Genomic DNA, 17,257 nt, shown 5'->3' on the forward strand with positions numbered 1-17,257 from the left:
TGTCAACAGCTGGGCTTGGGCCAGGCAGAAACCAGGATAATGGAATTCCATCTGGGTCTTCCATGTGGGTGGCAGGGACCCAAGCACTGGAACTGTCACCTGCTGCTCCCCAGGGGGTGCATTAGCAGAAAGCTGGGACTGAAAGCACATATGGGTTTCCAACCCAGATTCTCTGAAATGGGATGCAGGTGTCCAAAGGAGTGGTCTCCCAACTGCACTAAATGCCCACCACAAAACCATCTTCTTTAAGTTACAAATAGGGGCATAGATAGATCAGTTTGTGGTCTTACAGCCAGGGTCTTGAAGGTCTCCAATTGTTAGCTCTTCACAAAGTCTAGCTTGGAAGGTCTTGAGTGTCAGTGTTTGTCACTTTCCTTCAGTGTCTAACAGCTTGGCCTACTCCTGAGTACTCAGAAACATCACCACTGTAGCCACTTGCTCTTGATTTTCCATCTCTCCTTATCATGTCTTGGTGGCTCTGGGAGAAGTAACAACTGTGGCCTAGATGTCCTACCCTCTGTTGGGACAATGAGCCCAGTGTTTCTGGTCCCCAGGTCTTTTTGTGATGCTCCCAGCAGGACCTGCTGATGCCCACTTGGCCTGGCCCTGTTATGAAATGTCACTGTGTTTGGTGCTGCGTGTCTACCTGGTGTCGTGATGCAAGGGATGTGAAGGAGAAATACTAGAGAGGAAAAGCAGCCATACATGCGTTTTCATCAGCTGTTTTTATTCTACACTCTTAGAGTAATGGGAACAGGGTCAAGCATCTTAAGTCTATTGGACAGTGACTGTTTCAGGAACAATCAGGAGAATTCTGTCCATCTACGGGGGTGCAGGACAGGGGCCAGATCTCTCTGGAAGTGGTTTTTAAGTTGCAGGTTTAAGCTGCGGCAGCCAGGCCGACCTGATTGTTGGCCCGGTCGAAGACGGTGAAGTACTGGCGGATGAAGACGTCGCCCAGGATCCAGAGCTCGCCGGAGGAGGTGTCCAGGTTCATGCCCTCGAAGCCGCTGATGCAGTCGTCATCTTCCTGCAGAGCAGAGAGCAGCACAGCGGTCAAGAGGGAGGCTCAGGGTGACAGGGCTGGGTAATACACACTACAGGCTCTCAGGCCTGACTGCAAGGCCTGTGCAAAAGAGGGGCTTCCTGGCTTAGCGTCCAGGCATGGATCTGATGCTGACTTGGGGTGTACCTGCAGAAGCTGCTCACTGCACTCTTGGTATGCAAGGATTGCTGAACATTATCTGATGTCTATGGCAGACCCATGAACCCTGACTTCACCAGGGTTTAGGGAGAAGTCAGCATCTGGGAAGGGGTTTGGAAATCCTGCTAATGCAATTTCTTCTCATTATTCCCATCCTGGCCATGGAATAGCAGGCAGCCATGGTTCTTTCCCTTCCCTGGGTTACTCGGCTCAGCCTTGGCTACGCGTTACACTTGTCTGGGGAGAGCTCCAGGTCTTACTGAGGAAGGTCAGCCCACTGGGGAAAACTGGTTTTGCACCTGGTCATGTAGTAGAAAGTAAGGAGTATTCTTGTGGCTCACTGGACTAAAGGTGTAGTCACACTCAAGTGATCCCTCTAACCACACTGTGAGGATAGAATGAGCTGATATCTCTGGTTTTTACATGAAATGGATGGTTAGGTTGCACCTTGCTCAGAAATGATAGGCAGGACTTTGAGACTCAGGGCTCAGAGGCAGGTGTCTAACTGGACAGAATCCCCTTTTCACATCATCATTTTTTGCCTCAGTTGACAGAAGTGTGCTTTCCCTTGTGAGAGGGCAGTGTGTGGTCACCTGATGGGCCTATCCTGAGGCTGGCCCAGTGCCCCTTACCTTCAGGATGTAGGCACTGGCAGGCAGAGGGTACTGGACATTGTTGATGGTGAAGACAATGTCAGGCAGGGAGTCTATGGCAGAGCAGCTGATGATATTCTGGGAGGTAAAGAGTGGGAGGGTTACCGGGGGGTTCACTCCTTCTGAAAGGCACTCCCACCACTTGAGTCTAGAACAGATTTGGGACTGGACTTGCCTCGCCCAAGAGGTTCTTGGAAGCTCCAATGTAGCTCTGGATGTTGGAAATGGCACTGGTGGGGCCAGCCAGCAGAGAGGTGCCGGTATCAACGACAGCCTGGCAGCTGTCTGCACAAGCGATGGTCTCTCCATCCATGGTGATGCTGAGGGTGAGATGCAACAAAAGGTCCCCATATTCCCCAGGAGCCAACACCTGTTACCCTAGATGGACCCTCCTTCGGGTACAGAACAGCTGGGAAGTTAGGCTACAGAAAGGCCAGGGAAGGCATGACCTGAGATGATTTCTCACTACTTTTACCCTAATCCTAGACTGCCAGTGAAATTCTTCCTAGGGAACAATGTGTGTGATGTTGTGTGGTGTTTCTCCGGTATCCTAAATGTTAAGAGGTGTTGATAGGTGGGTTTGCCAGCCCTCCCTGGGTGTACTGGGAGGTGCACCTGTTTCCTGGATCACAAGGAAGTGACTGTCATCCTTGTAGAGAATGTAGAGGATATAGAGGAACCTCTCTCTCCCCTTCCAGAGAGGATCATTTCCTGGGCTGTCTCTGGTTTGGTCAGTTTCCAGCTTCCTCCTGTGCTGGCTCTTCCAGGGAGGTTGGGAGTGCTGGTCAAGTATGAGTCCATAAAGAAATGGGATTAGGGTTCAGGCCAGGATGCCATGCAGCAGTGTTGTCTCACCTGTCCACGGTGATCTGCCAATAGCCCTCATAAGAAACAGGCACCCAGTTCAGGCTTCCAGTGTAGTAAGAAGAATCAATGCCACCGAACATCACCAGGCTGCCTTTCTGCTCATCACTGTGGAAAGTGGGGGTGGGGGAGGGTAGGGTTAGAAGAGAGGAATTCATTTATTCATGTGTTTGCCTGTCTGCTATTTACAGCATAAGGGGTACTGTGATGGGGTACTCATCGGTGCTAGGAGCTGTGCTGAATGTGTGACCAATGTGGGTTGTTTTCATCTTCTATCATCCAGGCAATGGTCAGTATTATTATTTCCACTTTACAAAGACTGAATCAAAGAAGAAAGGCAACTTGCTCAAGGTCACACAGCTGGAGAGTTGTAGCCTAGAGTAGACCCTAGAATTTTTGGTCCTGAATGTGTGGTTTGTACCCAGATACCCATTCTAGTTGACATGGGGACCAAAAGAGAAGTGAATAGGGGACAGTGCTGGCTTTTAAAGACAATTGGGGTAGTTCGCTGGTTCTCAGCTGGGGCTGGTATCGCCGTTGTCTGGAGACATTTCTAATTGTCACGATTCTGTTTGGGCAGGGGTGTCACTGAGATCCAAGGGGTCAGGGCAGGGATTTAGTACACTCCCTGAGCAGTACAGGTGATAGCCCCAACATTACAGAGCTATCAGACCCAAAATGTCCATGGTGCTGAGCTGGAGTAGCCTCTCTCTAGCTGGGGAGATGCAGTGGCCCACAAAATATACTTACGTACTCATGAAACAGGTGATGTTTAGGAGTCACCTGATTATTGAGTGGCCAAGAGACACAGAGGGTAAGAGAGCCCTCATGTTGGGTGTTTTCTAAGTCTCTACTGTTTTAAGTTTATAGGGATGCAAATATAGATGTTAAAGTAGTCACCAAAGAGCTAGCCATTTATGAAACACAGCCCCACTCATTTTAACCCACCCAGCTTTGCTGTAAACACATGAGTGTGCAGTGCAGCATCTAGCAGAATTGTTAACACCCGAAGAAAAGCATGAGCGATGACCAGCTGTCAAGGGAGGATGTTAGGGATAGAGGAAAGTTGGTGACAGCCTTGGCTCATGTGTAAAGGTCTGCTCAGCCAAAACCCACCTGGTTTATTCTTCATTTGTTCTTTAATCCTACATTTTGATAAGTAAAAAAGAAACTTGCTTTTATTTTATTTTATAATTTCATTATTAAAGATATATGAGGGTGGCCAGCGCCGTGGCTCAACAGGCTAATCCTCTGCCTAGTGGCGCCGGCACACCGGGTTCTAGTCCCAGTCGGGGCGCCGGATTCTGTCCCGGTTGCCCCTCTTCCAGGCCAGCTCTCTGCTATGGCCCGGGAGTGCAGTGGAGGATAGCCCAAGTGCTTGGGCCCTGCACCTGCATGGGAGACCAGGAGGAAGCACCTGGCTCCTGGCTTCGGATCAGCGTGGTGCGCCATCCGCGTCGGCCATTGGAGGGTGAACCAACGGCAAAGGAAGACCTTTCTCTCTGTCTCTCTCTCTCTCACTATCCACTCTGCCTGTCAAAAAAAAAAAAAAAAAAAGATAGATAGATGAGGGCACATCAAAGTGTTCCTAGAAAAATAGAATTAAAAGAATATATATTGTAGCCAAAATTTTTAGACTCTGTGACTTCAAGGGGTCTACAAAATGTTCATGGGAAATGGATTTTATATGAAAACCTACGTATGGGTGGGTGGGGGGGTGACACTGTGGTGTAATGGGTAAAGCTGCCAGTTCAAGTCCTGGCTACTCCACTTCCAATTTAGCTCTCTGCTATGGTCTGGGAAATCAGCAGAAGATGGCACAAGTCCTTGGGTCCCTGCACCCGCTTAGGAGGCCTGGAAGAAGCTCCTGGCTTCTGGCTTCTGATTGGCCCAGCTCTGGCCATTGTGGACATTTGGGGAGTGAATCTGTGGATGGAAGACTTCTCTCTCTCTGCCTCTGCCTCTCTGTAACTCTGCCTTTCAAATAAATAAATATTAAAACCCCAAACTATGCATGGGTTCAAAATATTTGTATCAAAGTAAATTATTTTTAAATTTGAAAGGGTAATTGTGAGAGAGACAGGGACCTTTCATCGACTTGTTCAGCCTCTGCATGTCCACAACACCATGAGCTTAGCCCTTATTGATGCCAGGAACCTGGAACTCAATCCAGGTCTCCATGTGGGTGACAGTGACCCAAGTTCTTGAGTCATCACCTGCAACTATACAGGTGTGCAGTATGAGAAATTAGGTCCCAACAGAAGAGTCAAGACTCAAACCAGGCACTCAGTATGGGATGTGGGTACCCAAAGCAGTGACTAAACCACTGCAACTAACAGACACTCCCTAAATATAACTGAATTTCATTTGCTACAAAATTTTTGACATCCCCTCCTAAGTCCCAATCAACTCTTTTCATTTTTTGCTGTGAATCTTGAGCACTGTGTTAAGTGGTTTCAGTTTAAATGGCATCTTTTGAGGGTCAAGAATGAGGGAAACAGTACCAGTGAATAAGTGGCTAATGACATTGGAGTTGAGTAAGTCAGGAGACAAAGACTTACGCTGGTAAATAACAATGAATGAAGACTGTCATAGATAGATAGATAGATAGATAGATAGATAGATAGATATTAGTTCCAGGTGAAAATGGTCTCTGTGGGAGAGGCCCCGGGCTAGCCAACCTACGAGCTCAGGTAGACGGAGAAGAGGTCCTGGGACACCAGGCCCTGGTTCCACATGTTGTCAAAGACGGGTGTGGCACCAGAGGCAGAAATGCTGGGGTAGGCCAGACCCAGGATGCCATCGAAGGGAGCAACCAAGAGGAAGATGCCAGGCTCTGTCTTGCTCAAGCCAAAGATCTGGTTGGTATCTTCGATGCTTCCAACCTGTGTAGGGGAAACAGATGATGTCCGCCATGAGCACCTGTCCACCTAGCATGCTGGGGCTCGAGCCGTGGACTCGAGTGGATCCTGCTTCATTTCCCCCAGGATTCAGCTTCCAGGCCATCAGGATAGAAGGCAGGGAGAGAGACTTTCTCCTGGGATGCATAGCTGATGTCTAGATGGCCACCATGTGTGACTTGCTGTGAGATTCTGTTGCAGAATGGATGGTCACTGCATTTGCATTTCAGACCCAGCAAACTAGGGCCTGTGACCCCTGCCATGCCTGTGTGGTTTGTAGAGCTTATGTGACTAGAAGGAGGTGGAGGAAGAGGAGGAGATGCTAAAAGACAATTTAGCCTTTCTGTCCCCAGTCCTCGCTTCTCCAGGACATTCATCACTGAGGTGGGTTGAGGGCTCCAAGCGCCACTCCCCTTTTGCACATCCTGCTCAGCCCCAGAAGTGTGTATAACAGCTCTGCCACATTGCCCGCTGTCTGCCATGTTAAGTTGCTTGTGTGATCTCTGCGATTTGTAGTGCTGGTATGAATTTGTTCTGGGGGATTCACCATGGTTCCCAAAGTACCTCACAGCTACCCCAGGGTGGGGCAGTGTCAGGGGGCAGAGACCCCAAGTGCTCACTTTCACAGTGTCGTATCCCAGGATGCCCGTCATGCTGCCAGTGCCATAGGTAATGGAGAGCGTTTCACTGGTGGCCTGGAAGGTGGAGGAGTCATCAGGGTTGAACCGCTTATGCAGGACTGCAAAGCAAGGAAGTGACATAATTAACCTCCAGTGGGTCAGCAAGCATCATGTGCTGGTAATGTCTTCCTGGCATCAGGTTTCTTGGCTCTGGGTGTTGTTCTGGAGGAGAAAGATGATCTTTACCCCAAAGTGACCTTTGAGGTGACCTTTAGAGTACTGGTTCTGCTCCTGACTTGTCAGTTGGCACCATCTCACTGGTGGATGGTCCCAGCCTACTCCCTGGGTCCTCCCGGCACACTTTGAGCACAGCAGCCTGGTTGTCCATGGTGCTGAGCACTGTCACAGCCTCCTGCACAGCCTAAAACTCAAGTCAAAAAGCTGGAAGAGGATGGAGCTTGAAACACTGTGACTTCCAATGACAACGTCTCCTTTTTAATGAGTTGCTCACTCATCTCCAGCGTGTACCAGCCTAATTTTAAATCCTCTGTGTCACATGGCATTCTCAGCATGGCTAGCCAGCCTGGAACCCTTTTTGGCCAAGCCTCATTTTGGACCCTTATAGGCTGTCTGCTCTATGAGTTAATCTGACCATGTCTATTCATCCCTTTATGCCCCAGAGCACCTGTGTGCAGTGCTTGGCTCCTAGTAGCTGCCCAGGCAAGGCCTGTTGTATGAACCCCTCAATGGCTCCAAAAGGCTAAAGTGGGAACTGTGAGAAGTCCCTGAGTGGTCAGGATTCCCAACATCAGCTGGTGCCTGGGGAGGGGAGCCCAGGCAGGACCAGGTACTCACTGCATGCAAGACTGGAACAGTAGGTGGAGGGAACCCACAGGTTGGAGGAGCCGGTGTCAAAGATGACAGTGAATTCCTGAGGGGGGGTTCCGATGCTGATGGTGCCAAAATACTCGGTCTGCAGGGGTGAGAACAGCACAGCTCAAGGATCTGGGGCTTTCCGTGTGGGACCTCCCTAAGGACCGGCTCCTCAGTCCACCTCTCCATCATCTTCTCTCTTTCACCTCCCCATCCAGTGCATACTCCTTCAAAGCCTGTCCCCAGTATCCACTCTTCCTTGAAGTCTTTGATTGCTCCCCGATTGCCTCTGACTGTTCTCTACTAAGGACCTTTGCATCCAAGGCTGGTCTGCTATCCTCTGTCAGCCAGTGCCTGCCTGTGTCCATCTTGCCCTCCTGGAGAGTATACCTTCTCAGAGGATGGGGTGTAACCAGTGGCACCCAGCCAGTCAGGCCTTGAGTGCTTGTTCATTAACTTGCTGCTTGGGAGACAAATAAGCCACTTAAATATGGGAATCAGTAGAAATCTCTTATTCTTAAACCTCAGTGTGGACAGGTGATTTCAAAAAGGAAACTGTTGGTGTTTTCATTCTCAGGGTCGGCACTTTCCCCCTTGCTAGCTCTGCTCCAGTTACCCTGGTGTTTGTGCTATTCTTGGACAAAGACAAGTTCCTTCCCACCGCAGGGCCTTTGCCCTGGCTGTTCTTTAGCCAGGTCTTCCTATGGGTGCCCCTTTTTCATCATTCAGAATTCTCATCAAATGTCACTTGTATGAAGTCTTCTCCACCACTTCATCCAAATTTGCCCCCTCCACTATGTTTTTTCTTCCTCTTGGTCCACTGAATGAATGAATGAATTATGCTTAAAGTCCCCTATCATTACTTGAATTCATCTCATATCCTTGTTTGTCCTCCTCTCTTGAATATGAATCCCTGGAATTTGTCTTGCTCACTATTGTGTCCTCAGCAAGTGCAGAGGCTCTCCACTTGACAGCTGTTTTGTAAATATTTGTGAAATGAATAATGGGCTGATGTTTCTGACCTCTACCGAGGCCATGCTGGGCCCTGTGTGGAGCACTTTATGACTTGCAGGCACTCAGCATTAACAGCTCTGTTAATGACTTGCAGGCACCCATGGATCGTGGTTGTGAGTGGGTCTGTTCTGTAGACCAGGACACTGAAGCTCAGAGCATGTGACTAAAGGCATTGGGTCCCCAATTTGCAGTAGGTCTGGTGGATCTCCGAGGCCAAGCCCTTGACCACAAGGCAAGGCCACTTTGTACCCTTAGCTGTGTGCTATTCACATAGAGGACACGTGGGAGACTACTGAAGACTAGAATTTGTCATTGTCATTGTGTCCCAAATAAGAGGTTTCAGACTCAAATCTGATGGCATCCCTCCAGGGATTCAGACCAGTCTGTGGAAATTATGGTCTGGATAGTATCCTGTCTCTCTCAGGTTTGCCCCACCCATGGCCCCTCAACCTCACTTGGCACCAACCTCCTTCCCTCTCCGCTGTTCTCATGCACTCATTTCTTCCTTCCTCCCTCAAGTGCACTGGGCTCCCTGTGGCCACAGATTGAGCCTGATTCTCCTGCTCTCTGAAATCTCACCCCCTTGGAGACTTCTGTTCTTCCTTCATTGCTCCTAGGAGACTTCCCTCTCCTCCAGGAGCCTCTCATTCACTGAGTGACACCTTCACTTTGTGGCCCTAATCCTAGTTTCATTTCTTACTGGGTGGTGAGGCTCAGTGAGGTCATCTTCCTCCCTTTGCCTTATTGTAACTTTGCTCAGTGCTGCCCCCTGGTCCCAGCACAAGGCCTGGCATAAAACAGGGAACTCAGTATAAACAAACAATGAAAGAACCAACGAATGAATAATGAAACAGTTGGGAGCAACAGTTGTGATTGTGAGTTTTCCTGACAGCCCTGGGCTGCTGAGATCCAGGGAGCAGTCCCTGGCTGTCATCCATTCCCTCCAGACACCCTCTCTGCTCCTGGCTCCATCCTTGTGGCTTCCCCTTCCACCTGCCCATGCACTCACATCCAGGTAGTTCTCCAGGCTCTCAGTGGACACCGTGGCGAAGGTCTCTTTGGGGAAGTACTTGGTGGCCAGGTTGGGGGTGTGAGTCTTCAGGTAGTCCTGCAGCAAGCCCTTCTCAATCAGGTTCTTCCTCAAGGACTTCTTTCTGACCAGGGGGACCCTGGGGCAGAGCATTGGTGCAGGCATGGTTAGGGGAGGAGGGATAACAGGGTAGTATCCTGCTCAGGAATGCTACAGGATCCTGAGAAAGACAAGGAAATTGGACTGAGAGAGAAAACTGAGGAGGAGGGGAGAAGTTCCCATTTGTTAACCTGTAGAGTACAGAAGGGAGGCAATTTTTGGCTAGTGATGGGACTCAAACCAAACCCTCAGGGTCTGGGCTGTTAACCATGCCTGCAGTATGGCCTCCCCATAAAGGCAGAAAGTTATATAAGGAAGGAAGACTCTAGATGGAAGAAATAGGGGAAATAGGACAAACAGCTGATGTGGGAGGCAGCAGGGTGCTTGGAAATTGCCTCTTGAAGCTGCTCTTCCCACTGCCTGACCCCAGACTCACTTGTGGATGACGCACTCAGAGAGTGCCAGCAGGCTGAGCAGCAGCAGCCACTTCATGGTTCTTCCTGGCTCCCAAGTCAGTGGGGAAGGCAGGACGAGTAGAAGGTGTACAGCAACAGGCAAGTTCCGCTACTTATATATGGTCCACATCTTGACTGTAATAGCTCTTATCAGCCTGTAAATGCCACCTGCTATCACACTCCCAAACAGAACAGTCTCTGATAAGACAGTCCCACCTGGAGTCACGTTCTGGGGAGTTGCTAGTTGAGGAGCTTTCCACTAACACCACATGCTATGGGTAGAGTGTACCTGCCCAGAGCCCGCGAGCTGTTGAGTGGTGGCTTTGAATTATGGAATGAGCAGGGCCCAGGTTACAACTTCCAAGCTTGCTGTTTTGACAGAATTGGTCAGAGGTGCACTGAATAGAACATTGAACTGGTGTTGAAGGAGATCTGAGTGCCCTGATTTGTCCCAGTGCGACAGATACAGGGTTCCTAGATGGTATCTTCCCAACTTAGTGATGGGTGCTCTTGCTGTATCTGCAACTCCAGAGAGTATGGACAGTCTGTGGTCTGGGGATCAGGCCACATTTCTCTGTGTAGATGGCTTCATGCAGGTATGACATTATGGGATCTTCATATATGAAGGATTTAGTTTCTGTCCCTGGTTCCTGGCTCATCACTCCCTCCTCAAGGCACAGAGACTAGAATTCTTTTCTCTTGGGTGGATCCCAAACACTTTAATCTCTATTGCTTTCAGCCAACCATGAAGAAATTCTCTGCTATGTGCTGGTCCATAGTGTGGTCTAAGACCCTCTTCATCCCAGAGAGGTCCTGCTACACCCATGGGAGGTAGGGATGCAGAAATGTCCTTGCTTGGACCCCACCCACTCTATCAGCAATCATACCTGTGTAGTGAAGTCTCTCTTTCCTCCCCAAAATTAGGATTTGTAGGGATTCCTATCTGTAGGGATCCTACAAATGTAGGGATTGGGGAGCATGTAATTATATGAGGGCAAACAAGAAGTCATTGCATGCAGGGAGGGACACTCCAGCTCCTTGGGGTGGAGCCATTGGTCTCTGGGCCCCTCCAGCACTCACCCTCTGCATCTCCTCTTCTGGATGCTTATTTCTATCCTTTAAATTGTGAAGCAAAGTTCCACGAGCCACTCAGCAAATTAACTAAACCTGGAAGGAGCGGTGGTAACTGCAGTTTGTAGCCTGTCAAGTTCCTGAGCCCAGTCTTGCCTGATTTTGAAATGAGACAGTGCTGAGAACTGAGCCCTAATTTTGCATACTGAGCCTTACTTTTGCAATCCTATGCTCTCTCCAGGCAGATAGGAGCAGAACCAAATCCAGTTAAATGCATGGATGCCCGGCTGGTGTCATTGGCTGCAGAATTGGTTGTTGGAGTGTGGAGAAAGTCCCTACCAATCTGGCTTCAGCTGTGAGCTGTGTTGGGAGGGGGCTATAGGAGAAAACAAGTCTGAGAATGAGTCTACACAAAGTTGGTGTCAGTGAAGTGGGATCTACACGATGACTGAGACTCAAGAAGCTTAGGGTTTGGAGGGGAAAGAGTCAGAGGTGGGGGAAGGAACTTGTGGTTCCTAGGTGGCCACATGATCATCTCTGATGTGCTCAGCAATTGTTCTGCAGTCGACTACTGGAAGTAAAAGTCCCAGCCAATGGGGAAGTAATTCATTGGATGGGGAAGGAAGTGCAGACATATAAGGAATAAAGTAAAATGTACCATCTCATGGTTACTTTACTCTGTAGTGGCTCAAATGAAGGGAAACGGGCTGTTGGCTCTGCAGATCACCCACACTCCTGTGGCCCAAAGCACTGCACCTTAGAGACTGCCCAAGTCTCCTAGGGAGGGTATCCCCTAAAGAAACATGCTGGACCAGAAATCCTCCGAATCTGAGTCAGCCATGGCAAGAGAACAGCATACTTTTGTTCATTGTAGGTGTCAAGGCCAATATGCTCCATATCAAACAGGCTGTGAAGCAGCTGCTGGGTGACACTGATGTGTCAGCATCAGCTCCCTGGTTAGTTCTGGTGGAGGGAATAAGGTCCAGGTTCCACTGACTCCTGATGTTGATGCTCTGATGTCACCAATACAATTGGTATCATCTAAACTGAGTCCTGCAGGCTCATTCTAAATGCTTTTCACTGTAAAACAAGCAAATGAAAGAACGCTGCCAGGTCTTAATACAACATTGGAAGTTTCCAAGGGAGCTCCTGCAAGCCACCTACCATTAAATGACTCCATATAAGTTTTCTGTACTCATTTGCAGTTGGGGGAGGTTTAAGAAGTGAGAATATTGGGGCTGGCGCTTTGGTATAGAAGGTTAAGCTGCCACTAGCAGTGCCAGCATCCCATATGGGTGCTGGTTTGAGTCCCAGCTGCTCCACTTCTGTTCTAGCTCCCTGCTGATGCACCTGGGAAAGGAGTACGAGATTTCCCAAGAGCTTGGATCCCCACACCCTGTGGAAGAACAGAAAAAAGTTCGTCTTTGGATTGGCCCAGCTCCAGCCATTGTGTCCATTTGGGGAGTGAACTAGTGAATGAGAGATTTCCCTGTCTCTCTTGCTTTCCCTCTGTAATTCTGACTTCAAATAATCAATTAAATTTTTTTAAAGCATAAAAATGAAGATTCTAATGATAAATCTGTTCTAAAATGGCCTGGTGCAACAGTCAGGCAGATTCATCAAGACAACAATGGACAAATGGCCCAGGATCCCCTGGCTCATGCTGGGGGTGGGGAGGACCCTGGGACTGAACAATACAGATGTGAGCACAGACAGGATGTGGAAGTTGGAGTAGTGTCACAGGCTTTATGTGTAGAAGTTGTATTTCCTTTACCTGAAGTCTGGTTGGGAACAGACATGATGTTTGAGGAGCTAGTAATTCCCTTACTCAGTGTTGTAATCCAGAACCTGGTGATAAAGTCCTACTAGAGGCTGCAGCCAGGAAAGTGAAAGTTGATGACTTCAGATACAAGTTATGGGACATGCGGACAGGCTGCCCGTGATGCAGTCGCATGGCTTTCTCCTGATTGTGTTATGGATGGATGTTGGATCTCACTAGGGAATGTCTCCTGCTGTGAGTTGTCAAACAGGAGGCAGGGGCATTTGTACTCCAGTGATTTCAATTCGATGTGCTGCAGATAAGATGAGAACTTTTCCTAGGCCCACAGAATGTGATGTAGAGGCTTCAGCACTGTGAGGGATACTAGTTATGTGTGGTGGCCCCATGTGGATCCTAGTCTGGGGCTGGGGAAACAGCCTGTAGGCAACTCCCAGCAAAGCTTCCTGGGAGTTTGGACTGGAGAATTCCCACTCAAGGGGCATTTCTTTTCTTGTTGTGGGTCCTTAACTGTAGCTAACACTGTGACTGTGTGTGTGTGTGTGAGAGAGAGAGAGAGAGAGAGAGAGAGAGAGAAAGGTCTTCCTTTTTCCGTTGGTTCACCCCCTAAGTGGCCACTATGGCCGGTGCATTGTGGCCAGCGCACTGCGCCAATCTGAAGCTAGGAGCCAGGTGCTTTCTCCTGGTCTCCCATGTGGGTGCAGAGCACAAGGACCTGGGCCATTCTCCACTGCCTTCCTGGGCCACAGCAGAGAGCTGGGCTGGAAGAGGAACAACTGGAACAGAATCCAGCGCCCTGACTGGGACTAGAACCTGGGGTGCCGGCGCCGTAGGCAGAGGCTTAGCCTAGTGAGCCGCGGTGCTGTGTTGCTGATTGACTCTGGTTGAACTCTCTCCCTGTTGACTCTGATGAAGCAAACTGCCCTATGTAGAGGCCTACACAGCAAGGCATTGAGGGTGGCCTCAGTCAACAGCCTAGGAACTGAGGGCCCTTGTATGACACTAGGAAATGAACAATCCCCACATCCAGTGAGCATGGAAGCTGATCCTTCTCCAAATGAGCGTCAGATGAGACCAGAGCTTTGGCTGACCCATCGTCGCCAGCCTTGTGAGATACTAACACAGAGAACCCACCCCAGCTTATCCTGGATTCATGACCCCCAAGAAACTCTGACATAATAAATGTAAGTATTGCAAGCTTAAACGTGTGTTGATTTGTCATCAACAATAGTAAATAGGCCTGGAAACCTCCTGAGATGTCTACCTCCCCACCTGGGTGCCTCCTGCTCTTCCCCACTTGGGGCCATTTCCAGACGTCAATGGAGAGGTTATATGGAAGCCTTCATCAACACAATACTTGAATTTCATTGACTCCTTGGTTCTTCAGAATACTTTGTGATATATGATATTTTTCTTTTCATTTTAAATCACCATTTCTGCTGTATCACCATTGACACAGTTGAGGGGTTAAGTTGTCAGTTCAGGTTCTCATAACCAAGTGGTAGCACTGGCAGGACTGGACTGTGGATCTCAGAAGAGCTCTTGCCTTGGAAGGCTCTTGTTCCGTCTGGTTTCTGTCCATGGATTAGGGTATAAGTGGGCATTCTCTGATGATCACCTCAGGGGCACTCAGAGAAGCCATCTCCCTGGCCCCCTTTATCTGAACTCTTGTGAAACAGAGGGTAATCTTGACTCTGTGGCCATCTGATCAGCAGCCAGACCTGATCTGGACTGGCAGCAAAGAAGCCATATAATCTTACTGTGCCAGGCTGGTCCAGCGGAAAGATTAGACAACAACATTTACCTTGCCATTAGCCCTGCCTGGCACCCAGTGTGGCAGTGCCTGGCCTTGAGGCTCACTGGAGATAGTCTCTAATGCAGGCACCACTTGTCAAGGTCCCAGGTGTTCAGAATGTTCCATGAAAGTGTCAGATTAAGCAATGGATCGAGATTGAACAAACCATTCCTGGAAGTCAGTGATAGAGCACTTAAGCGTGACAGGTGCTATGGAACTGGACTGATCAGCCTTGAGACAGCTGGTCCCTCGGAGCTTTCCATCAAAGTCTTAGCCCAGGGCATGATCTTCCAACCACACAGGAGAACCATGCTTTCTATTTCTTAGTCCCAGACCTGGCTGCTCTTCCATAGAGTGTGCACATAACATGGGAATTCAACAAGTTTATGGAAAGTGGAATTAAAGATAAGTTTATCTTGGTGCAAAACATCTTTACATCTGGGCATAATTATTCATTATACACATTTTCTGTGAACATGTTGATGTACTCTTGTACATGATTAGTGTAGATTATTTATATGTAAATAAAAATTTTTAAAAATTTATTTATTTGAAAGGCAGATTTATAGAGAAGTAGAGGCAGAGAGAGAGAGAGAGAGAGGAAGAAAGGTCTTCCATCTTCTGGTTCACTTCCCAAGTGGCCGCAGTAGCCGGAGCTGCACCTATCTGATGCCAGGATCCATGGGCTTCCTCTGGGTCTCCCATGTGGGTGCAGGGCCCCAAGCACTTTGGGCCATCCTCTACCGCTTTCCCAGGCCACAGCAGAGAGCTGTATCGGAAGTGGAGCAGCCAGGACTTGAACTGGCACCCATATGGGATGCTGGCACTGCAGGCGCGGCTTTACCTTCTAAGCCATAGTATATATAAAGTAAATAAGTAAATAAAAAATTTAAGCCCGAGTATCTGGTGTAGTGGTAATGTTTCTGCTTGAAATATTTGCATCCAATATTGGAGTTTCTGGGTTTGAGACCTACTTCCTGTCAATGCATATCCTTGGAAGCTGCAGATTGTGGGTCAAGAACTTGGGTTATTGCTCCCCAAGTGAGAGGTTCATACTCAGTCCTGGGTCCCAGGGTTAATCATGGCCCAGCCATAGCTGTGACAGGCATTTGGAGAGTGTTTCCGCTTGTCTCTGTGTGTCTTCCGCAAAATAGAAATGAAAATATTTAAAAAATGACTCATAACTACATTAACCATAACTGACCACTACTAATATTGCAAATGAATATATTTGTTTACTTACAAATATGGGACCACACCATATAGAATATACTGTCTTGCACCGTTTTTAAAAGAAAATGGAAGTGTTTATGTATTTTCTAAGTGATTTCTTATTAAGTCTATAAAACCTTTAAGCTTTTATTTACTTTAAAAATATTTATTGTATGTTTGAAGGAAAGAGTGATGGAGAGGGAGAGATGGGAGAGGGAGAGTGATCTTTAATCCACTGGTTTACTTTTCAAGTGGCCACAGTTCAGATTGAGCCAGGTGCAGAAACTACCTGGGTTTCCAATGTGGGTAGCAAGAGCCCAGTCATTTCTTGCTTCCTGCACTATTTAAGCAGGCACATTAGTAGGAAATTGATTTTTTTAAAAGATTTATTTTATTTATTTGAAAGATGGAGTTACAGAGAGAGGTAGAGAAAGAGAGGTCTTCTATCTGCTGATTCACTCCCCAGTTGGCTTCAATGGCTGGGGCTGCGCCAATCTGAAGCCAGGAGCCAGGAACTTCCTCCAGGTCTCCCACATGGGTGCAGGGGCTCAAGCACTTGGGCCATCTTCTGCTTTCCCAGGCCATAGCAGAGAGCTGGATCGGAAGAGAAGTAGCCAAGACTGAACCAGCACCCATGTGGGATGCCAGTGCCCCAGGCCAGGGCCTTAACCCACTGCGCTACAGCGCCAGCTCCGGGAATTGAATTTTAAGCAGAGCAGGTGGGACTTGAACCAGTGCTTAAGTATGGCATTCTGGCATCTCAGACAGCAGCTTAACCTGCCATTGCCACACCACCACACTCTAAACTTCTCTTGAAACATAATATGCACACAGAGAATGGGGCATATCATGAAGGAATAACTTGATGGATTTTTACAAACAGCACATTCATGAGTCAGGTTGCTATTACTATTAAAAAATATCAGGGGCAGGAAATTTTATACAAAATTTCTGTTGGCTCTTGCTCTGGAGAATCACATTCTAAGATTGGGCAGTTCCCACTGGAACAGATCCTGGTGATGGAGGACTTGCTGGTGGAGGCCTGAGGTGGCCCGGGTCATTACATGGTCAGGACAGGGAGTGTGCGTGTCTGAGTCATCTCTTCTTACGAAGTCACCAGAATTCAGTCATGGGTGCTCCACTCTAGTGACCCAGTCTAGTCCACCACTTCCCAAAGGCCACACCCATAAACACTGGAGTTGGATGAAGTTTCCACCCAGTTAATATCATTAATTTAAGAGCCTAGGGACTAAAAATCCTGTTTGGGCTTAGAGGGACAACCATGTTCAAACCATGGCACCAGCAACCATGTCCAGAGGGAGACACAAAGCATTGCAAGTGGCCCCAAAGCTCCCTCAGGCTCTTACCCCCAGACCAAGAATATCACTGCTCTAACTGCAGGCAGCACGCATTCACTTTGCCTGTCTTTGCACTTTAAATAAATGACACTGTATAGCACATGCTCTTGTGTCTCACTTCTTTCCTCAAAATGTTTGTGAAATTCATCTGGGTATGTGCGGTTATAAGTTGGTTATTTTGCTTGTATGTTAGTCCATTATGTTAATATAATCGTATTGATCTATTCAATTTATGGGCAGTTTGGACAGTTCCATGGTGGGGTTCATGTGAACAGTGATGTATGAACATTCTAGTACACATGTTTTGGAGAGCCTACATATGTGCTTTCATT

At 48.3% G+C, this 17,257-nt stretch overlaps 1 protein-coding gene across 1 annotated transcript; it reads right to left on the minus strand.

The window, feature by feature from the left end:
- Positions 1-880: 880 nt before the first annotated feature.
- Positions 881-9,749, minus strand: LOC133764162 (pepsin II-1-like). Its single transcript, XM_062197838.1, has 9 exons — positions 9,694-9,749; positions 9,138-9,297; positions 7,097-7,214; positions 6,242-6,360; positions 5,407-5,606; positions 2,713-2,829; positions 2,033-2,177; positions 1,837-1,935; positions 881-1,030 (listed from the first exon to the last, which is right to left on the minus strand). Exons 1-9 carry the CDS (start codon positions 9,747-9,749, stop codon positions 881-883), a joined length of 1,164 nt encoding a protein of 387 aa, XP_062053822.1.
- Between the last annotated feature and the right edge of the window lie 7,508 nt (positions 9,750-17,257).

This window comes from Lepus europaeus, chromosome 7 (assembly GCF_033115175.1).
Source record: "Lepus europaeus isolate LE1 chromosome 7, mLepTim1.pri, whole genome shotgun sequence".
NCBI classification, from domain to species: Eukaryota; Metazoa; Chordata; class Mammalia; order Lagomorpha; family Leporidae; genus Lepus; species Lepus europaeus.